Below are 24,291 nucleotides of genomic sequence, written 5' to 3'. Positions count from 1 at the left end.
ACTTCCATATGGGCACTACATGTTTAAATGAGAAAAAAAAAATTAAGGGCAAACATTAATTTTTCTAATAAAACATTAAAGGAGTGTTTTTGAAATTAACTACCTACGTAACTTGCTTTAATATTAACTTTCCTTTGGAGGAACCATTGAAAAGTGGCCCATACTAGCAAGTGTAATTTGAAAAAAAGAAAAGATGTTGGCATTTCTAAAAAAATAATAACTTACTAAATTCTGGGTATTGTGTTCTATATTTTGCATACCTTAATTCATTTATTTCTTAAAACATTCCTATCATTTACATCTTAATTTTTACCCTCATGTTTTAGACGGGGAAAAAGAAACATAAAGAATTTACAGTCTGGGCGTGGTGGCTCACACCTGTAATCCCAGCACTTTGGGAGGCTGAGGCAGGTGGATCCCCTGAGGTCGGCAATTGGAGACCAGCCTGACCAACATGGAGAAACCCCGTCTATACTAAAAATACAAAATTAGCCGGGCGTGGTGGCACATGCCTGTAATCCCAGCTACTCGGGAGGCTGAGGCAGAAGAATCGCTTGAACCAGGGAGGTGGATGTTGTGGTGAGCTGAGCCATTGCACTCTAGCGTGGGCAACAAGAACAAAAACTGTCTCAAAAAAAAAAAAAAAGAATTTACACAGCTTGCCATAGGTCGTAAGATCATTCAATGACCAAATAGAAAGAGATCAGAACCCACAGTTTCTACACCCAGAGGGCCCCCTAACCTCACACTATGTGGTCTTTACATAATCAGAAAGTTATTAATATTCAGAATCGTTGACATTTAGAACTATAGTAATTTCAGGTGCAGTGAGCCCACATGTTGTACAGTTAAGAAACTCAGGACCATTCAAACCTTTAGCCTTTCTTGTAACACATTTCTGAATACTAAAAAAGCTGAGAAGAAAAAACTAGAGAAAGGAAATTTTTAAACATCAATTAAAAAAAATTAGTGTTAGGGATTTTTTAACAAGTCACTGATGAAAAGCCTTAGGCCCATAGAGGTAGCTGTTACCATAGAAAAGATTGTTAGTTCTAAGAATAGAATTTGGATTAACCAGGACCTCTAGCATAAAGTTCAATGTTCTTTCATCACAGCATGGTGTTCAACTGAAATTTAAAGTCACAAATTTAAAGTTATAGTTTAACACATCACCTGTACCAACTTACATACAAATGTAGGCACAAGAAGAGCCCTTGGCTTGCAGACAGTCTTGTAAAATATAGTGTTGAAGGGGGAAAAAAAAGGAACCTTGAACATCATCAAAGGAATAAACAAATAAGAAAGGGGATGGATTTTATGGAAATGACCTGAGAGCTGACTCTTACTTCGTTTTAACTAAATAAGAAAGAATAAGAAAAAAGCGTACAGGTAAAAAGCAGAATTGATGGCTTCCTGATCCTCTCTTTTCTGACTTCTGCATCTCACTGGAGCATGAGAGAAAAACAAAAGCTAATATTTTTATGTATATGCATTTTTCACAGCTTTATTAAAATATAATTCACATGCCACACAAAATTCACCCATTTAAGGTACAGAATGAAAAAGGCTTTACTATATTCACAGTTACGCAGCAGTCACCAAAATCTCAACTTAGAACATTTTTATTAGCCCCTAAATGTCTATTTTTCATATTATGTCTATTAATTCTACTATCTGATCTTTCGTCATTGACTCCTTTCACCTAGTATAATGTTTTCAAAGTTCATCCATATTGCATTATGTGTCAATAATTCATTCCTTTTATGGCCGAATAATATTCCATTGTATGGATATATCATGTTTTATTTATTCCTTCATCAGTTGATGTACATTTGGATTGTTTCCCCATTTTTGCTGTTATGAATACTGCTACTGTGCACATTTGTATGCAAGTTTTTGGGTGGATTTGTTTTTATTTTTCTTGAATAGATAAATAGAAGAAAATTTCTGGGTCATCTGACAAGGCTATGTTTAATGTTTTGAACCACTCCCAAATTGTTTTCCAAAATGGTTGCAACATTTTACATTCCCTCCAGCAATATATGAGTGTTCCAATTTCTTCACATCCTCACAAATTTGTGATTATTTGTCTTTTTTACTATAGCATTTCTAGAGGCTGGAAGTGGTATCTTATTGGGGTTTTGATTTGTGTTTTCTAAATGGCTAATGCTTTCGAGTATCCTTTCCTATGTATATCTTTTTCGGAGAAATGTTCATTTTCAGTTAGCTCATCCTTTTATTGAGCTCCTTAACAGATACAGAATTTGCAAATCTTCTGTACCATTGTCGTGTTTTCTTTGGCTTTCTTGATGGCATAATTTGCTGCAGAAACATTTTTAATTTTGATGAGGCCTAATTTGTTTTTTCATTTGTTACTACTGATTTTGATGTGCATAACAAGCTTTTGCTGGGCCCAAGTTCATAAAAATTTATGTTCTCTTCTGAGAGTTTTTAGTTTTAGCTCTTACACTGAGGCATGTGATACATTTTAGTTAAATTTTGTGTGTGGTAGGAAGAAGGAGCCCAACCTTATTCTTTTGTGTGTAAATATTCGGTTGTTTTATAAACATTTGTTGATAAAACAATTCTTTTTCCATTGAAAGCTCAATTAACTACAAATGTGAGAGTTTATTTATTAACTCAGTTCTGTTCCATTGATGTATATGTCTTATGCTAGTACCATATAGGTTTGTAGTAAGTTTCTAAATCAGAAATCATGAGGCCTCAACATTGTTCTTCTTTTTCCATATTGCTTCCTCTGTTTTGGTACTCTTGCATTCCTATATGACTTTCGATGCTAGCTCGTCCATTTTTTTGAAGCTAATGAACTTTATTTTTTATTGACATATAATAATTGTACATATGCATGGGGTACAGTGTGATGTTTCCATACATGTATACACTGTATAATCAAATCATGTTCATTAGCATATTTATCACCTTAAATATTTATCATTGCTTTGTCATGAGAACATTCATGACAAAATCTTCTCTTTTAGATATGTGAAATATACAATGCATTATTGTTAGCTACAGTCACTCTACTGTGCAAATGAGCAGCAGTATTTATTTCTCGTGTCTAACTGTAACATTTCACCTGTTGACCACCTTTTCCCCTTCTCCCCATTCTTATCATTCTCCTCAGTCTCTGGTAACCACTGTTCTACTCTCAACTTGTTATCAGTCAATTTTTTTAGATTCCACATATGGGTGATATCTTGTAATATATATGTGTCTCTGTGCTTGGCTTATTTCACTTAACAAAATGTCCTCCAGGCTCATCCATATTGTCACAAATGACAGGATTTCATCCTTTTCTGTGGGTGAATACTATTTCATTGCATATAATGTTCTCTTTATCCATTCATCTGTTGATGAGCATTTGGCTTGATTCCATGATCTGGCTACTGTGAATACTAATGCAACAAACATGACAGTGCAGATGTCTCTCTTCGACATATTGATTTCATTTCTTTTAGACATAAACCCAGTAGTGGGATTGCTAGGTCATATGTGTATTAGTCCATTCTCATGCTGCTAATAGACATACCAGAGACTGGGTAATTTATGAAGGAAAGAGGTTTAATTGACTCACAGTTCGGCATGGCTGGGGAGGCCTCAGTAAACTTACAATCATGGTGGAAGAAGAAGCAAACACGTCCTTCTTCATGTGGCAGCAGCAAGGTGAAGTGCCAAGCAAAAGGGGGAAAAGCCCTTTATAAAACCATCAGATCCAGTGAGGACTCACTATCACAAGAACAGCAGCATGGGTGTAACCGCCTCCAAGATTCAATTACCTCTCATTGGGTCCCTCCCAAGACACGTGGAGATTATGGAAACTACAATTCAAGATGAGATTTGGGTGGGGACACAGCCAAACTATGTCAATATAATTTGCCTTTCTTGGATGTTTAGCGAGGTTGAGCATTTTTTCATATGCTTCTTGGCCATACATTGATTTTTCTGTCTGTATGATCTGTCCTTTGCTGAAATTAGGGTGTTGAAGTGCCCTACTATAATTTTATTGCTCTCTATCGCTCCCTTTAGACCTACTAATATTTGCTTCTTTGGGGAAAAAAAAGCAGTTTTTCACCATTAAGTATGATGTGATGTTAGCTGTAGGTTTTTTATAAATGTCCTTTATTGAGTTGAGGAAACTCCTTTCTATCTCTAGTTTGTTGGATATTTTTATTAGAAAAGGATGTTTCATTTTGACAAATGTTTTTTCTATGTCTATTAAGATGTTAATTTGTTTTTTGTCTTTTATTCTAAATATGGTTAATTACAATGGATGGTTTTTAGATGCTTTACATTTGTGGGATAAATTCCATTGGGTCATGGTGTAAAAAGCTTTTTAAACTTTTTTAAAAATTTTTTAAGGTTAGTCAAGTAAAGCAGTGGGAGTGGAGAAGGAACAAAGAAGTCTGTAACTGGTTGTGATCAATTATTTGTGTCACCACTGCACTTGGACCAGCCGGTCATGGTGTATAATGCCTTTTATATGCTCCTAGTTTATGTTGGCTAGTAATTTTTATTTGTAATATTCATAGTATTTTTATTTCTATATTTGCAAGAGACATTGGCCTGTAGTTTTATTTTATTGTGAGGATTCTGTGTGGTTTGATTTCAGGGTAATACTCACCTCACAGAATAAATTGCTAAGTGTTCCTCCTCGTTTATCTTTTGTAAGAGTTTGTAAAAAATTTATATTGATTCTCCCTTAAATGTTTGGTATAATTCACCAGTGAATCTATACAGGCATGGGCCATTCTAGGAATTTTCTCCATTTAGTAATTCGATCTCTTTACTTCTATTTGTATTCAGACTTTCTATTTCTTCTTGAGTCAGTTTCAGCAGTTTCTATCTTTGTAGGAGTTTGTCCATTTTATCTAAGTTATGTTGTTTTTAGACATAGAGATGTTCATAGTATTACCTCATAATCCTTTTGCTTTTTAAGAGGTTGATAATGATGTTTCCTTTTTTATTACTGATTTTTATAATTTGAGTATTCCTTCTCTTTCTCTCTCTCTCTCTCTCTCTGTCTGTCTCTCTCATATCAGTCTATCTAAAAGTTTCTCAATTTAATCTTTTATAAATATTAATTCCTTTTTCTATCATTTTTCTATTTTTCCACTATTTTTATTTCATGTATTTCTAATATAATCTTAGTACTTCCTTCCCTCTACTTGCATTATATTTTTTGTTTTTATTTTTCAAGTTTCTTCAGGTAAAAGGTAAAGTTAGAGATTTGAGATTTTTCTTGTCTCTAGTATAGGCATTTATAACTAAACATTTTCCTCTAAGCACTGCTTTAGCTGCATCACATAGGTTTTCATATATTCTGTTTTATTTTCATTTATCTCAAAGTATTCTTTTCCTTTTTATCAAGTATATTACACATGCATATATTACAGGCCCAACAATAGAAATATATATATATATATATATATTGATTTGTGCAATTGATTTGCATTATCAATTAAGAGAAGAAGAAGCATATTATACTGTCTTTTACAATTACCTATGTAATACATTTACTAGTGCTGTGTGTGTGTGTGTGTGTGTGTGTGTGTGTGTGTATTTGAATTGTCTTTCTTTCACCCTGAAAAGCTTCTAGTGTTTCTTGCAAGTCAGGCCTACCCGTCTTTGATTCTGTTGCAGGGTCTTTAATTCTTATCCATGGTTTTCAAAGTTCTTTGAACATATTTAAAATAGTCACTTTGAAGTCTCTGCTGAGTTTAACATCTCAGAAACCATTCCTATTACCTGCTTTGTCTGCTGGATATGGGTTACACTTTACTGGTTTGTGTGTATGTATGTGTGTTTGCAAATTTCATCATTTTTGGGAAACTGGACATTTTTCATAGTGTATCATAGAAACTCTGGATTCTAATTCCTTCCCCTCCATCCCCAGGGTTTGTTGTTTGCTTCCTTGTTTACTTGTTTAATGATTTGTTTAGACTATTTCAGAGAAGTCGATTTTCCCCTCTGCATGTAGCTTGTAACAGGCACTCATATGGTGCGACCTTGGGCTTGTATACAATATTCCTGACCAACCTTCCCCATATTCCTGTGATGTTAGCTAGGTTTTCATCAATTGTTTCTCTCCCTGATCTCCCTGTTAAGCATCTGGCTGATCTGCCTTTATTAGTATTATACCAGTTCTTAGCCTTTACTAATTGTTGGCTGATTCCTCTAATATTTTTTACAACATCTGGAGCATAAACTGTTCCATAATTTAGTTTAATTACAGCCCAGTCCCCTTTTTATAGGTAGTCTTTGAGACCTCCTGCAACTCTAGGAGGACTCTTTTTTGCGACTTTTTCTTGATTGTCTTAATTTTCTAGCTGGTCTACCATTTAGCTTTTTGCTATCATAAAGCTAGCAGTCTTCTCTTAATTTCTCACTGCCAACATCTCCATTGTTTTTCATAGTGAACTTCTCCCCCATTCTGTTTCAAATAAAATCAGCTATGAAGTCCTCTATTCTTAAAGCCTCCCTCTCCGCCTAGGAAGAAGCTTTGTTCCACTGCTCCAGAGCTGGGGGTGGGGACAACAGCCTGCTTCTCTCAGAGTGACATCCCTGCTTCATGAGCAGGACACTGAGTGGGGTTAGTAGCCCTTGGTCTTTTCAGATTGCCTCTCCCAATATGGAACCTCCACCCCATGTGGGGGCTAAGGTGGGGGTACTAGTTGTCCAGTATTCTTGACCTGACACAATTTGAATAGAACTTCTACCTTACAGTGGTGGGTGGGTAGCAGGTGGCTGGGTAAAGCCCCAGTCCTTTCATCCACACTTGACTAGAATGGAGTTCACATACATGCGTTGGTGGACTAGGCGTGAGAATGATGGAGGCCAACCACCTCTGGAAAAAAACAAAATCCTGGACTGGTAACTGGGGTAGAGGGAGTCCATCTTCTTGGCGGCAGCTACCAAGAGTACAGCTTCCATCACACTGAGTTGGGGGTGGGGACTGAGTGGGTAGTAGTTCAAATGCCACAAACTCACACTGTTTTTACCAATATTTGTTAGATTTTAGAAATAAATATTTCTCCATTTGCTGTATGCCCTTAGGATGATTCCAGAGTCTTTAGTTAGGTTTAAAAAACAACAACAACAATTTTCAGTGACCAAAACAGCATGGTACTGATATAAAAGTAGATACATATACCAATGGAACAGAACAGATATCACAGAAATAGGCCGGGCTCGGTGGCTCATGCCTGTAATCCCAGTGCTTTGGGAGGCCAAGGCGGGCAGATCACGAGGTCAGATCGAGACCATCCTAGCTAACATGGTGAAACCCTGTCTCTATTAAAAAATACAAAAAATTAGCCGGGTGTCGTGGCGGGTGCCTGTGGTCCCAGCTACTTGGGAAGCTGAGGCAGGAGAGTGGTGTGAACCCGGGAGGCGGAGCTTGCAGTGAGCCGAGAATACACCACTGCACTCCAGCCTGGACGACAGAGTGAGGCTCTGTCAAAAAAAAAAAAAAAAAAAAAAAAACACCAGAAATCACAGAAATAATAAAACCAAATATTTATAACAAACTATTATTCAACAAAGCATACAAAAACATAAATTGGGGAAGGCATACCATGTTCAATAAATGGTGCTGGGAAAACCGGATAGCCACATGTAGAAGAATGAAACTGGATCTCTCTCTCTCTCTCTCACCAACTACAAAAATCAACTCAAGGTGGATCAAAGACTTAAATCTAAGACCTGAAACCATTACAATTCTAGAAGAAAACTTAGGAAAAACTCTTCCGGACATTGGTCTAGGGAAAGAATTTATGACTAAGACCCTAAAACTAAATGCAGCAAAACCAAAAATAAATACATGGGACCTAATTAAAGTAAAAAGGTTCTGCACCACAAGAGAAATAATCATCAGAGTAAACATACAACCCACAAAGTGGGAGAAAATATTTGCAAATTATGCATCTGACAAAGGATATTAGTCCAGAATCTACGAGGAACCGAAACTAATCAGAAAGAAAAAAAAAACCCATGTAAAATTGGGAAAATGACATGAATAGACATTTCTCAAAAGAAAAATGTACAGATGGCCAAAAACATGAAAAAATGCTCAACATCACTAATCATCAGGGAATTGCAAATTACAACCACAATGAAATACCACCTTACCACAGCCAGTGTAGGTATTACTAAAGCGTCAAAAAGCAACAGATGTTGGTGTGGATGTGGTGAAAAGGGAAGGCTTATACACTGCTGGTGGGAATGTAAATTATTATAACCTCTTTGGAAAACAGTATGGTGATTTCTCAAAGAACTAAAAGTAGATCTACCATTCAATCCAGCAATGCCATTACTAGGTATCTCCCCAAAGGAAAAGAAGTCACCATATCAAAGAGACACTTGCATGCATATGCTTATTGCAGCATAATTCACAATTGCAAAGATATGGAACTAACATAAGTACCCATCAACTGATGAGTGGATGAAGAAAATGTGGTATATATACGCCATGGAATACTACTTATCCATAAAAAAGAATAAAATAATGTCTTTTGCAGCAACTTGGATGGAGCTGGAGGCCATTATTTTAAGTGAAATCACTCAGGAATGAAAAAGCAAATACCGTATGTTCTCACTCATAAGTGGGAGCTAAGCTATGGGTGCACAAACGCATACAGAGTGGTAGAATGGACCTTGGAGACTCAGAAGCCAGAAAATGGGAGAGGGATAAAAAACTGCATGTTGTGTACAATGTATATGGCTCGGTGATGGGTGCACTAAAACCTCAGACTTCACCACTCTACAATTCATCCACGTAACTATTGAAATTAAAAAATTACATCATCAGAGGCTGAGGCAGGAGAATGGTGTAAACCCGGGAGGCAGAGCTTGCAGTGAGCCGAGATCGTGCCACTGCACTCCAGCCTGGGTGACAGAGCAAGACTTCATCTCAAAAAAAAAAAAAGTTACATCATCAGAATTTTAAAAAATAAAGTTCATTACATCTAAAAATAAATTTCAAAATAAAATAAAAGTAGTTTGATCAGGTTGAGTTGTTTCATCGGGGAGAGGATCTGCAGAGATCTGCATATCACCATTCCAGTGCTTTTCTTTGATTTTTTTTTTTTCCCCTGAGATGGAGTCTCCCTTCATTGCCCAGGCTGGAGTGCAGTTGCACAATCTCGGCTCACTGCAACCTCCACCTGCCAGGTTCAAGCGATTCTCCTGCCTCAGCCTCCTTGCTTTTCTTATTTATAGGTACTTTTATATATCCTTTTAAAATTTATCTTTCTCTCTGTTTTACAATGTAAATAATATATTGGTATTCACAGAAAATATACAATAAATTCATAAATGCATATAACTTATAAATAAACATACATGTATTGAGTTGCTCAAAATTCTTATTACTGATAAGATGTTCAGTCCAGTCTGGAGATGGTGTCCCTTGTCCACACCCCTGGTTGTTTTCATACACCACTTCGGATATATTTAGCTTTCTATCACGGGACTTGTAAGTCCTCTAGATCCCCACTGCGATCGTCATCACCACCACAAACTGTTGCCAATAATTTATTTCTAAGCCAACAAAAGAGAAGTTCTGGCTCTGAGATCATATTAGTTTTGGCAATTAAAACACATTAATAACTTTTGAATTCTTTGGCAGAAATATTAAACTGCAACCTTTACTGATTAGTACGGCCATTTTTAGAGTAACAATTCACAATATCTGTCATTTGCTGCCTGTGAAATATGTAGGAAATTATTAATATACCCTTAATAATATATCTCTATATCCATCTTGTTTATACTTTGCTCCTTGAGGGGGATATTTTTAGAAAATGATTATCACTGTCTATCAACTATAAGAGAGAGAAGTAATTAGAGAAATATTGCACTGGACACTTCTGGAAAATTGGCTTTTCTCGTTTCAATTTCTACCTTTGCAAAAGTTTGCTTTTAAAAAGTGTAATCTAGAAGTTGTAAACATTTCTGCCTTGCAGTTATCCATTCTGTTGCATTAAAAACATTTTAAAACGGTCCAACATCTTTATGTTTCTACTTGGTCCCAAATATGGTACCAGATTTTTATTGTAAAAAATCACAAAATACACCGGCTTGATCCTTTAGGGAATATATTTGAAAGTTTACCTCCTTAGCACACTCACCAAACATCTTCAGATACCCATACCATTCACACAAAGCTGGTAAAACCAAGATGCTCCCCCGTGATGCACGTGTATGAGAGAATGTCAATGAATAAATAAGTGATTGAAATACACAAGCAGTAATTAGAAAACTATCGAGGCCAGCTGGACTTCCTGGGTGGAGTGGGGACTTGCGGAACTTTTTCTCTTACAAGAGGATAGTAAAACACACCAATCAACACTCTGTAAAACACACCAATCAGGGCTCTGTAAAACGCACCAATCAGCAGGATTCTAAAAGTAGCCAATCACGGGGAAGATTGAAAAAAAGGGCACTCTGATAGGACACAAAGGCAACATGAGGGCGGTGGGGGCGGTGGGGGCGGTGGGGGCGGTGGGGGCGGTGGGGGCGGGGGGACAATAAGGGAATAAAAGCTGCCCTCCACGCTCACTGGAGTCCTCTTTCACGGTGTGAAACGTTTGTTATTTTGGTCTTTGCAATAAACTCTTTGGTCCCTGCCATCTAAAAGCGCTGTGACACTCACCGTGAAGGTCCGCGGCTTTATTCCTGAGACCAGGAACCCACTGGCAGGTACCAACTCCGGACTACTATGTTTTACAGAGAACGTCTTCAGGCCTTGAAAATAGAATATAGTAAAAAGCGGCTTCTTTGTCATGGATCAGCAGTCACTATTTCCCAACTCGCCAACAAGAGCTAACTAAAGTGCAGCATAAACTGCATGCAGCATAGTTTTCACCACAGCAAACCCTTCGGGGTGCCTCCTAGCGGCGGATCGAGAACTAGAGTTGCGCCAGAGTGAGTAAACTGTGATAAACCCAAGGGGTTTGCTGGGGACAGGCGGGGTGGCAAGACTTTTAAAGGCTCGCAAATGGAACTACTCCTTCCAGAGGGACTATCTAAATCTTCACAGGTGCTGACCCTTTCTGACAGTAAAGGACCAGGGCCAGAAGTGTAAAGATTGTGGTCCCGCGCTCCAAGCCCAAGACGCGTTCAGCAGGAGTAGTTGGGTTGGAAAGAAGGCGCGCAGCGTCTGCAGCGAAGGAGTCGGGTGGCAGCGAGAAATGTCCCTGCCCAGTGCCCCGCGCGCTGGATCGCGGGGGCGAGCCTGAGGGTGGAGAGGCCGCCGGGTGGAGGTGCAACGTGGAGGCGCGCAGGGGTGCGTGGGTGGGTGCGGGAGGAGTGCAGGGTATGGAGGGAGGGGAATCTGGGCGCGGCGCGAAGGAGGAGCGCTTGGAAAGGCGCGGCGTTTGGACACAGAGGGGCTCGGAGTGGGAGTGAGTGCAGGGGTGCCGAGAGGGAGTGCAGGGACGCGGGGAGGGAGTGGAGGGGTGGGGACGTGCTGGAGGTGCGCGCCTCGATAGAACTGGAGAAACAGGAAAAGTGGAGGGGCGGGGCAGTCGCAGGAGGAACCTCTGAAGCGACGCGGGGAACATGTGAAGGGGTCCTATGTTGGAACTTGGAGGGGAGGGGGGATGCTGGAGAGGCACACGGTGATGGACATGGAGGGACCTGGGAGGTGTGGAGTGGTGGGCCCGGCCGGTCGCGGGAAGGACACAGAGGGACATACGCTGCCCTGGAGAGGCGCCTTCGGACATCTGGAGGGGCGCGCAGTGCTGGGACTTGGCGGCGCCTGGGGCAGAGGGGCGCCACGGATCCAGCCGGGCGCGCTCCGGGGCCCGGCGCAGTGGGAGGTGACGGGCGTCCAGCCGGCGGCGCCCTGGGCTCGGCTGGGCGCAGGACGGCCCTGGCAGCGGTGCAGCAGCCCAGGCTAGTTCCTGGGGGATCCCTCGTCCCCGCCTCCTCGCGCGCCTGGGCCAGCACCGCCGGGAGTCCGGGCGGGGAAGTGGGCGCCCGCGGCTCGGGAAGCTGCTCCCCCGCCCTGGAGTAGAGTCGTCGCTGTGGTCGCTGAGGAAGGACGGAGCGGAGGCCCGCGCTGTCCAGAGAGAAGACTGTGGTGTCATCCCGTCTGGAATGAAGGGAAATGCAGTGGCTGTTTGCGCCCCGGGACTCCAAGAAGTACAGCAGGTAAAGAGAATAGCCACGGCACTGAAGCACTTTGCCTTCAGTTCCCCAGATTCCTGGGTCCCTTCCTTTTCCTCCAACCTCCTAAACTAACCCCTCTGTTGTTAGACGTCCCTATGCCGGTTCCAACCTTGCCCCTAGGACTCCATCACCACCCGTGCCCTCTTTCTCCTCTCCTTCTCTGCCCCAGACAGCAGTTTCCTTCCCCTGCCCTGTTGTGGGGGCTCAGGGACAAGAGTAAAATGTTATTTAGACGGTTGGCTTTTCTTTGCCCAAAGACCACTAACTGATCCTCATTCTGCAATGAGACTTAATAACCTTTTGTGTGCGTGTGTGTGATGTGAGAGAATGAGAGTGAATTGGTTCTCTGCAAATGATTTTGCCAAGAACATTGCCTTGGGTTGCTTGCTGGGGAGTCTGTAACACTCAGTAAGCGGAGTGTCTGCACCAAGTGCAAAGTTGCGTAGGGTTTACTTGGGGGTTTTAGAGGGGAACTGAAGCGCAGCGAGGCTCTGTCGTCTTCAATGGGATTACATAATAACTTGATGATCCTCACCACTCTTATACTCATTACCTCCATTAAGTACCACTAATTAATATTTACATATTTGCATGCTGTCACTTGGTTACATCTGAGTTAGCAAGTTGCATGTTCTTGCATCATTACTGAGTATTCTGATGTTTCTGAATGTTAGCACAGTACCAGCCAGTTGATCTGTGAAATATCCACTCATCCAGTGATAATATTGTATAGGCGGATTTTATAATGCTGGCGCTCCATGTGTATCCGTACTATTCATGTATTGATACTCCTGGCTGTTCCTTAACACAGGTAAATTGGTGCTAATAAAGCAATGGAATCATATTTACATTTTTCAATGCAATATGGGTCTTCCTGTGCTTTTCTTCCTTTGATATGAACAGGCTATAAAGAAGCTGTAAAGAAAAGTTTGCACAGTTCTATTCCAAAAGTACACATAAGCTGAAATCTTCGTTTTTGTTGATGTAATCTTTTGCTAACAGGTTCAGTGTCTCTGGTATTAAAACTCCCCTTCATGACAATATGCTTCCAAATTGACTAGCAAGCAGGCATCCATCCACATGTGTTAAAATATCTTACAGTAAACTTTTAAAGTTATACAACAGTTACATCTTCAAATATTGTACTTAAGTCCTCTTTTCTTTTCACCTTTAATGTTTTTTCCTGAATCAGACAGACACAATATTTAGTGGATGTTACACGTAAATAATTAACGTGTATGGTCCACTTAACACCGTGGCCTCGCATGTGCCACGACTGTAATCTGTCAGACAACCTTTCCTAAATCTCAGAAAAAAGGTGGTGATAAATAGCTCATTTAATAAATATAAATGATCAGAGCTACGTAGCCTAGCTAGTCTACATAACAGACTATAAAATCAATAAACTTTCACAGTGTACAGATAATTTATTTACATTTTAAAACTACTAAAACACCTCTCAGAGATAACCAGGATAATAATACTCCATTTTAAAAGTAGCATTTTATAAATTGTGCGTTGGTAATATTTAAAATCATTTTTATTTAAATATGTATACACATGTATACACACGCTATTACATTTTAATCAGCATCATTATGTTATCTTAGGAATGATTTTTTCTTATTTGGCAGACTGTCACTTGATGTTTACTACTTAAGACTGTGTCATGAGTGGGCGCGGTGGCTCACGCCTGTGATCCCAGACCTTTGGGAGGCCGAGGTGGGCGGATCACGAGGTCGGGAGATGGAGACCATCCTGGCTCCTGGCTAACACGGTGAAAGCCCGTCTCTACTAAAAATATTTTTTAAAAAATTAGCCGGGCGTGGTGGCAGGCACCTGTCGTTCCAGCTACTCCGGAGGCTGAGGCAGGAGAATGGCGTGAACCCCAGAGGCGGAGCTTGCAGTGAGCCAAGATCAGGCCACTGCACTCCAGCCTGGGCAACAGAGCACGACTCTGTCTCTTAAAAACGAGCCTAGGCATCATGGTGAAACCCGATCTCTACTAAAAATACAAAAATTATCTGGGTGTGGTGGCACACGGCTGTAGTCCCAGCTTCTCGGGAGGCTGAGGCAGGAGAATCACTTGAGCCTGGGTGGCGAGGGTGCAGTGAGCTGAGGTCGCGCCAATGCACTCCAGCCTGGGCAATAGAGCAAGACTCCATCTCAAAAATAAATAAATAAATAAATAATTAAAAAAAATAAGACTGTGTCCTACAAGAGACCTTATTATACTGTGGGTAAAATACGTAAGTATCTAGGGATATGGTTATAGTTAACTAAAAAATATAAAGATAATTTTATTTCTTATTCTAAAATTGTAAGAAAATGATTTATATGGACATGATAATAGTGGTACAATAATTGATACTTAAGTGGTGGTGCCTTGTATTTTTTGAAAGACAATTTTCTTAGGTTTTCTGTAGTTAAACTTGAAGTAAAAAAATTGGTTGTGTGTTGACAGTGGTAACAATACAATGTTTTCTATACAGGGATCCCCCGTTAAAGTAAATTAGCATATACATTTCTGACCATGACATCTTCAAAATTAGGAAATAAAATTAACTACCTTAGCAACATGCATTTTCACATTTCATTTTGTTACATATGAGGGAAATATTTGTGCTGGAATAGGAAACAGCAGGAAAAGTAAGAAGAGGGTAAAATGATGCTTTCCAAGGTAATTTAAGGTCCTGGGGCCCTTTGAGAATCTGGCAATAGTTACAGATCTGCTGTCTAGAAAAATGTCTGGACCTAATACCTAATTTGGACTCAATTTCAATTAGGTTAATACCTAATTCAGACTTGGTTTGAAGAGGTGACCCAGTTCTGGACCCCTAAGTGAGATCACCTAAATTAAATCCCAGCATGGATGTGGGCTTGGTTGCTTCAGGTAGAAAACCTTGAGTCATTCCATTATATCAAAGTATAGCTACATTAGTAATTAAATAACGAAAGCTGAACTGGAAAAGTAACACGAATCAGACATCAATTAGTAAAAATACATTATTTTTTGTCTAATAGACTTTATTCAATATTTGCTGCTAAACTCTTTTTCAAAACTAAGATATAGTAAGTTACCGGAATAAGAAAAGGGAAAATTTTTAAATATGAAAAATTTAACTAAAATCATATTGAATTGAAGACAAAGGCCTAACTAGCAACCAGATATAAAAAGGCCAAAACTAAATAATAAAGTTATACTTTTATAAGGAATGTTTACGAAAATCACTGAATTATTTGCATGAAATTCCATGGATTGTGTTACACTTGGGGTTGCCTTGCATTTTAAAGGCATGGTGATGTACAGAAATTGTAGTTGCAAATGCCCCCTGTATACTAAGTTCTGGTTGCATTCTTTTTCTCTTCTCTGCTAGTAGGCCCTGCTGTCCTGACCAGTCGCTTCAATTGGTAACCAGGTTTTTGTTTTCCTGTCTTTTTTCTTTAAGATCGTTGACTCAGTTTGTTTATAACTCCCTTTAATCCAAAATTACTTGCCAAAAATATGCAATAAATTATTCTCCAGATAATTTAATTATCACAGGTACATGTAATACCATTGTACCATTACCTCTGTCTTCGAGCACTTGCTCTGAAAAGAAAGATGCTCTGTTTGTTGGGTTGATGGAACTCCTACTTTGTCACTTTAGGTGTTTCATTTCATGTCACTTTCATACACACTCTGTGATTAGGACCCCATTTAACATGGAAGGAAACTGGGCCCAGAGAGGCTGTAATTCGCTAAGGTAGTTAAACTGCAGAGGAATAAAGGAATATCTGAGGCCAGGTCATTTATAAAGAAAAGAGGTTTCCTTTGGCTCATGGTTCTGCAGACTGTACAAGAAGCACGGCACCAGCATCTGCTTCTGGTGAGGGCTCAGAAAGCTTCTGTTATGGCAGAAGGGAAATAGGAACTGGTCTGTGCAGAGATCATTTGGCAAGAAAGGATGCAAGAGACAGGAGAGGTGCCACTCTGCCATCCCATTACTTAAGCTTGACACAGTCCGTCTCCTACTCCCTGTAGAAGCCATTCCATAACTCCACTGCTCTCCTCCGGCCTCCTGCCAGCCCTGCTCCCTACCACTCACAGCAGATAACCTCCCTGCTACTCTGGTGGCACTCAGGTGGGAGCTGATTTGCTCCTGCCCTCTTCAGTGACACCCTCTATCTGGGCCAGCATGTACCCTTCCCTCTTCAAGGCAGCCTGCTCCGCACCCTTCCCCTTCCCATTTTCTCCTTCACCTACTCAGCCCTCTCCCTCTAACATGGCCCTCCCCTCCCACTGCACCTTCTCCTGCACTTTCCCTTGAGCATAAGCTCAAGATTAGATACTTATTTGAGGGTTATGTCAAAGAAGGACTTTCTGAGAGAGATGGCAGCTACACTTACGACTAGTTTATTAAAAACAGAAAATAGAAAAATTATTATCAGCCTAGCAATGAACTATTTAGATTAATCTTGTTTGGGGGCCTATTTTGATTTCGTATTTGTAGAAAATGTTTATAAAATTATTTCATCATAATGCTCAAACGTGGGTAAAGAGTATTTTCAGGCTGTTTTTGAACAATGAAAGAGAATAAACAAAATGAATATTGCAGCATTATTCTCAAGTCCATAATTATGTTATATATGATATAAAGAAACTAATATATGCCTGAGATTTCCTGGACTAAGTTTTGAACTACAAATGTTGGGATGGATAAAAAAGAACAAAACCATGGGGAGGGGATGAACAGTGAATATTTTAATGCAAAAATTAAGAGACTCCCCATTCTAAAATATTCATTTCAGTAGGAGGCAAACTTTTTTTTTTTTTTTTGAGACAGAGTCTCACTCTGTTGCCCTGGCTGGAGTGCAGTGGCACTATGTCCGTCCACTGCAACCCCCACCTCCCAGGTTCAAGCGATTCTGCTGCCTCAGCCTCCCGAGTAGGTAGGATTACAAGTGCTTGCCACCATACCCATCTAATTTTTGTATTTTTTTTAGTAGAGATGGGGTTTCACCATACTGGTCAGGGTGGTCTCGAACTCCTGACCTCAGGTGATCCACCTGCCTTGGCTTCCCAAAGTGCTAGGATTACAGGAATGAGCCTCCGTGCCCAGCCTGTTTCAAATTCTACTTGTTCGTCGCTGGCATTTATTAAAGCAGTCAATTTTTATATATAAACTTTGTATCTTGCAACCCTGCTATAATTGCTCATTAGTTCTAGCAGTTTTGTTTTCTGTTGCTTCTGATTTTCCAAATAGGCAATCATGTCATTTGTGAACACGGTTGTAGTTCTTCCTTTCTAATCTATATGCCTTTTATTTCCTTTTCCTGTCCCACTGCATTACCTAGGACCTTCAGCACAATGTTGAGAAGGAACAGTGAGAAGGAACTTCCTTGCCTTGTTCCTGGTCTTGGTGTAAAAGCTTTTCATTTCTCAACATTAAATATGATGTTAGTTGAAGGTTTTTGTAGAAATTCTTTATCAATTCTCCTCTATTTCTAGTTTGCTGAGAGTTTTTTTTTTTTTTTTTTTTTTTTGAGGCAGAGTCTCCGCTCACTGCAACATCCGCCTCCCGAGTTCAAGCGATTCTCCTGCCTGTCTCCCTAGTAGCTGGGACTACAGGCACATGCCACCAAGCCCAGCTAATTTTTGTATTTTTAGTAGAGATGAGGTTTCACCATGTTGGCCAGGATGGTCTCAATCTCTTGACCTCGTGATCTGCCCACCCCAGCCTCCCAAAATTCTGGGATTACAGGCCTGAGCCACCGCGCCCAGCCTCTGTTCCAGTAAATTGTGATTCCCTGTATTTGTCTGTCTGTCTCTCAAATTTGGCATAGCAGTCTGCCCTATGACCTTATTCCTCTTCTGGGTCTAAGAAAAGTTGCGGGCTTTTCTGTTTGTTCAGCTTTTTACTTGTGGTTAGGATGGAGTGGCAACTCCTGAGTTTCTTGTGTGCCAGAGGGGAAATGGGAGGTCTGCTCTGCACTTTTCATGATTGGTTCAATCTCATTATTCAGTGTTAGCGCATGTGTCATCACAGAAAAACCTTTTTTATTTTTAATGTTTGTAGGTACATAGTAGGTGTATATATTTATGAGGTACATGAGATATTTAGATACAGGCATGCCAATGTGAGATAATCACCTCATAGAGAATGGGGTATCCATCCCTCAGGCATTTATCCCTTGTGTTACAAGCAATCCAATTATACTCTTTTTATTTTAAAGTGTAAAATTAAATTATTATTGACTATAGTCATCCTGTTGTGCTATCAAACACTAGGTCTCATTCTTTCTATTTTTTAACCCATTATCCAAATCCCCGCCCCTACTTTCACTACCCTTCCCAGCCTTTGGTAACCATCCTTCTACTCTCTGTCTCCATGAGTTCAATTGTTTTGATTTTTAGATGCCGCAAATAAGTGAGAACATACAATGTTTGTCTTTTTGTGCCTGGCTTATTTCACTTAACATAATGTTCTCCTGTTCCATCCATGTTGTTGCAGATGACAAGATCTCATTCTTTTTTATGGCTGAATAGTAGTCCATTGTGTACATGTGCCACATTTTCTTTGTGGCACATTTCCATTAATCTGTTGATGAATATAGGTTGCTTCCAAATCGTGGCTATTGTTAACAGTGCTACAACAAACATGGGAGTGCAGATATCTCTTCAGTAGACTGATTTCCTTTCTTAGAGGTATATACCCAGCGGTGGGATTGCTGAATCATATAGTAGCTCTATTTTTAGTCTTTTTCTCCAAACTGTTCTCCAAAGTGGTTGTACTAATTTACATTCCCACCAACAGTGCACAAGCGTTCTTTTTTCTCTACGTCCTCGCCAGCATTTGTTATTGCCTGTCTTTTGGATGTAAGCCATTTTAGCTGGGGTGAGACAGTATCTTGTAGTTTTTATTTGCATTCCTCTGATGATCAATGATGTTAAGCACCTTTTCATATGCTGTTTGCTATTTATATGTCTTCTTCTGAGAAATATATATTCCAATCTTTTGCCTTTTTTTTTTCTTCTTTTTCGAGATGAAGTCTTGCTCTGGCACCCAGGCTGGAGTGCAATGGTGCCATCTCAGCTCACTGCAACCTCCGCCTCCCGGGTTCAAGTGATTCTTCTGCTTCAGCCTTCTGAGTAGCTGGGATTACAGGCATGTGCCATCACACCAAACTAACTTTTTGTATTTTTAGTAGAGACAAGGTTTCACCATGTTGGCCAGGCTGATCTTGAACTCTTGACCTCAGATGATCCGCGTGCCTCGGCCTCCCAAAGTGCTGAGATTGCAGGCACGCGTCACCACGCCTGGCTCCCTTGCCCATTTTTTAAATTGGATTATTATATTTTTTCCTATAGAGTTGTTTGAGCTCCCTAGATATTCTGGTTATTAATCCCTTGTCAGATGGGTAGTTGGCAAATATTTTCTCCCATTCCGTGACTGGTTTTTTCACTTCATTAATTGTTTCCTTTGCTGTGCAGAAGCTTTTTAACTTGATGTGCCAAAAAACCTTCTTTACCATTGTATTTAAAATATACTCCTAGCAATCCTATTTATTCTCTTAATTTGTCACTATAGAAAATTGTCTTATTTTTCATATTTAAATATGAGAAATTTTCATACATATGGGCCGTTTCCCCTAAACTATAATATAAGCTCTAAGAAGTCTCTAGAACAAGAGAACTCTTTTGTCCTGTTCATGGTGGTATCCTCAGCCCTGGAACAGTGCTTGGCACCTAGTTGGTGCCTGTTGGACCAGAGACAGCAGTAGTAGCCCCAGCGGGGTGCTCGTGCCTTTGCCATATAGCTAACTCATGTAACACAAAATAACGCAGCTTCTCAGTACAGTCTTGAGGACAGTTGGTAATTAATTGCATTACTGTAACCTCTGTATACAATAACGGACATTTCCATGCAGTTACTTAAGAATCTATTACTTTTCTGTCTTAAATAAAAACTACATTTGTCATCTATTCTAGCAGACAAACGTTTTTTAAAATCAGCAAAAGCCTGCTCACATACATGACAGAGATAATCATTGATAACAATTATCTAAATAAGGCATGATTGACAGGCATCTGCTATTAATATGCACTCCATCGTGTGTTTATCATATTTCACCAAATCTAAGATGCACATTTTTCTCACATTTAATAGCTCTGAAATTGTGAGGCATATGACATTCAGAAATATGGTTTAATTTGCACTGGAATTTCCTTTCTTAATAGCACGAAAGTAATGGTGTTCTTATAATCATCATTCTTAGATTTGATGAGATACAGTATATCAGAAAGTCAAGAACTCATCCATAAGGTTTACTAATTTATATATATATATATAAGTATATTTTTTAAACTTAGAACTGTCATCTTAAGTTTTCCCACTAGTCCTCTCTTGCAAAACCTAGTAATCTTTGTCTACCCTCATCTTTGACCCCCTTCCCACCCAGAGCACAGGAGAACACTCAACAGTCCTCCTCATTCATGTGAGCCAACATTGATGATACGGATTTCCGTAACCTGTAAGTTCTGTTTGCATGACTAATGGCAGGGAGTCATTCAAATTTGTGTCCACCTTCTCTCCTCATTTTTAAATACTTCTTTCTACTTGTGGTTGCATTCTCCTTCATTCTTCCATTTTTCAGGAACTTACCACCACCATCACCCTGTGGAAAAAAAAAAAAAAAAAAAAGGCAGCCGACGCGGTGGCTCACACTTGTAGTCCCAGCACTTTGGGAGGCCGAGGCGGGTGGATCACGAGGTCAAGAGATCAAGACCATTCTGGCCAACATGGTGAAACCCCATCTCTACTAAAATATAAAAATTAGTTGGGCATGGTGGTGCATGCCTGTAGTCCCAGCTACTCAGTAGGCTGAGCCAGGAGAATTGCTTGAACTAGGGAGGCAGAGGTTGCAGTGAGCTGAGATCTTGCCACTGCACTCCAGCCCAGCAACAGAGACAGACTCCATTTCTCTCTCTCTCTCTCTCTCTCTCTCTCACACACACACACACACACACACACGCAACTTCTTAAGATTATTGCATTGGTTTGCCTCAAACTTGTATTGGATTCTTCGCGTTGCAAATGATCAAACACCAACTATACAGTTTTGAACAACAAAGGCAATTTATTGACTGGCATAACTGAGAAGCACAAGATTGGGCCTGGCTTGGGCATGCCTTGATCTATGGCCTAAGCATGGCCATCAGTTTTTCTCTGTCCCTCAGTTCTGTTCTCTGCTGTGTTGGCTGGCTTGTGTGGCTGCTGACAAATCCAGGCTTCAAGCACTATCCGATTCAGGGCAAGCAAAGAAGAAAGTGTGTCTTTCTAGTGGCAGAAATAAACGTAGTGGAATTTGCTCTGATTAAGCCTAATTGGCTTGGATTGAATCCTTCTAAAATAATCTCTGTGAACAAGAGAATGTCTGATTGGCCTGGCCTGTCATAAGTCACATGAAATCCCACAGAATCTAATGCTTTATATCAAACAGCTTTATTTCTTTCATGTTAAGGAACTGGGCTGGGTGATCTGTTTAATGTACTTAGGGCCAAACCCTTCATTTCTTCCTTTAATTGGAATCCTCCTTTCCTATGAAAACAAATGGACTTTGTGATCATTAGCTTATTGAGGGTAGTATACACACATTAATTGAAATGATTTAAATTAAATGATGTAAGATGTTTGCTGGAGCCAACTGGCACATATGGCAGAGAATCAATGCAAAGAAAGTTTGAGTAGCGGGAGGTATGATAAAGACATGTGAGCTTGTCTATGTGCCCAAGAAATGTCCCTGCCTATGAGTCTTCAAATATGAGGAGCTAAAGCCACCTGAATTGCCGCTTCTCCTCTTCCTTTGTCGCCTTCTTCTTCTGGTGTCTTTTCCCCCAGCCTCAACGTTAATTGTCTTGCCACCACCTTTGTGACCTCATGACGCAGCATGTCTGTTGTCATGGTGCCTCTGGTATCCAGGCACACGTTTTCAGAGGACAAAGATTTCTTGAGGGAACAGGATGGCAAAGACTTCTCAGTAGCTGGCATGAGGATGAGAGGTGAGGAGCGCAGGGACCCTCAGAAGTAACCTGAGAGAGGTAGTGTCAGGAGCAAGACAAGTGCAGCTGCGTGTGGGAGTCCAGCTTCTCTGCCTTTCAGCCTATGACCGTGCACCTGTGTGTGGTCAAGCCTAATGACCTGCATGCATCATAGCCGAGGAAGTTGTTGACCCATGATGTCGTTTTGAAAGCTAAACTATAAAGAAAACAATATAATTTGGCTTGATTGTGTAAAAGTGCTATGCTATGGTCTGCCTATGAGAGTTAATTACTAATTGAGCACATAAATGGTAAGATATACCATTAAGTCAAAATGTCTTTATCATGTCAGGCATATCATTAGGTAAACCAAGATACTTTTATCATAAAGGCTACATGTATCATAATCTGTTAGTCACGTATCTTATTTCTTTTTGATAAATTCATTCTCAGCATTAAGGAATAATTATAATAGCTAACCAGTTAACATGTATTTTAGTACATGTCAGACACCTTTTGTACATTATCTTATTTAATTATTTAATTAACCTTAAATGGGAGATAGTATTATTCCCAACATTAATAGAACATTGACCATTGAAGAAGATAACTTACTTATCATTACACTGCTGTTAAGTGAAGAAAGTAAATTTAAAGCTCAGCTGACTTCAAAGCCTGAGATTTTTGTTATCTCTAAGGAAAGACAGAGAACAGAAGATTTTGAAACTAACGCCATGTAATGTTAATCAGAATCAGAGTACAAGATATCAGCCAAGCTGTCAAACCAAGGAGGCTATAAGAAATCTGCATCTGACTTTTTGGGATCTAAGGCAGCAGTCCCCAATCTTTTTGGCACTGGAGGCCAGTTTTGTGAAAGACAGTTTTTCCATCGATGGAGGGCATAGGGGATGGTTTCAGCATGTAACTGTTCCAGGTAAGATCATCAGGCATTAGAATCTCATAAGATGCGTGCCACCTAGATCCCTCTCATGAGTAGTTCACAATAGGGTTCACACTCCTATGAGAATCTCTTGCCTCCAGTGATCTGACAGGAAGCAGAGCTCAGGCATTAACGCTCACTCACCAGCCACTCATCTCCTGCTGTGCAGCTCAGTTCCTAACAGGCCATGGACCAGTATCGGTTCATGGCATGGGGGCTGAGAACCTCTGATCTAAGAGGCTGAGCCAAAGTCATCAACACTGAGGATGCGATTCAAAATCAGGGAGCCCAGGGTTGAGACCCATACCATATAATTGAAAGGAATCAGGTTTCCTGTAGTGGGAAGATTGCCTTTGGACTTGAATGTCTGATCACAAGTCATCTCCACTACCTCTTACTCATGGATTAACCTCTCCTTACCCATACTTTTATTCCCTGAGGCATTTGCAATGTTGCAATTGCAATATTGCATGATTTCATGTCTGTATTCCAGGGAACGTTTGAGGGAGATGCCCAGTAAGCTCTAAGAATAGGTGGTTTTCTCTTTTCTCTTTTTCTTCTTTTCAAAGAAGAAAGTTGGTTTGTTTTAAGGTTTAGGTTGGTGATCTCCAAGTTTGTTTATGAATTAATAAAAAGCATAACCCATGGGAAAGTGACTGACATATCTCAATATGTGTTGACTTTTATATATTTATAAATTATATTCAAATATTACTATATTATGCATATTTAAAATATATACAAATATTAGAAGATTTAAAATAATTACTAATAATGATTTGTGCTGTTGCAGAATCAACTACCACCAGGTCTCTTCCAAATACATTAAAGTTTTCCTTTATTTGCTTCCACAGCCCTTAGTTCATGTCTAAATTGTAATGCTAACCATATTATTGAGTAGTAGCTATCTGCCTCCTCAGTGGGAAAGAAAGCTACTTAAGCATAGAAAGTTTATGGCTTAAAGTTAATGGTTTACTGATCATTTCATTAATTTAGCAAATAATTAATGAGTATCTAGAGACTAAGGAAATGTAGGTATCAAGACTCAGTCTCTGCCATCAAACTTAATATCAAGTGATGGATGAACAGGCTATAGGCAAAGAACAGTCACAGATTAGCCTATGCTGAAGGCCAGGAG

The 24,291-nt window shown here is 39.9% G+C and overlaps 1 protein-coding gene across 7 annotated transcripts in view; it reads left to right on the top strand.

Moving 5' to 3' along the window:
* Window positions 1–1,357: 1,357 nt before the first annotated feature.
* SGCG (sarcoglycan gamma) overlaps window positions 1,358–24,291 on the top strand; it is a 175,190-nt gene continuing 152,256 nt past the window's right edge. For 2 of the 7 annotated variants that reach the window (XM_063618843.1, XM_055244029.2), the window contains exon 1: window positions 22,164–22,234. Coding sequence is in view for 1 of the 7 variants with exons in the window: in XM_055244028.2 (XP_055100003.1) it covers window positions 12,121–12,174 (54 nt within the window). In the remaining 6 variants the exon portion in view is untranslated. Of the gene's footprint in view, window positions 1,390–11,947; window positions 12,175–20,685; window positions 20,707–22,163; window positions 22,235–22,454; window positions 22,525–24,291 lie in introns of those variants that run through there. The other 5 variants (XM_063618841.1, XM_055244028.2, XM_063618842.1 and 2 more) reach the window with 5 other exon arrangements.

Source organism: Symphalangus syndactylus, chromosome 15 (genome assembly GCF_028878055.3).
Source record: "Symphalangus syndactylus isolate Jambi chromosome 15, NHGRI_mSymSyn1-v2.1_pri, whole genome shotgun sequence".
In the NCBI taxonomy this organism is placed as follows: Eukaryota; Metazoa; Chordata; class Mammalia; order Primates; family Hylobatidae; genus Symphalangus; species Symphalangus syndactylus.
The sequence above is the reverse complement of the archived record's forward strand: the minus strand, read 5'-3'. Positions and strand labels throughout refer to the sequence as shown.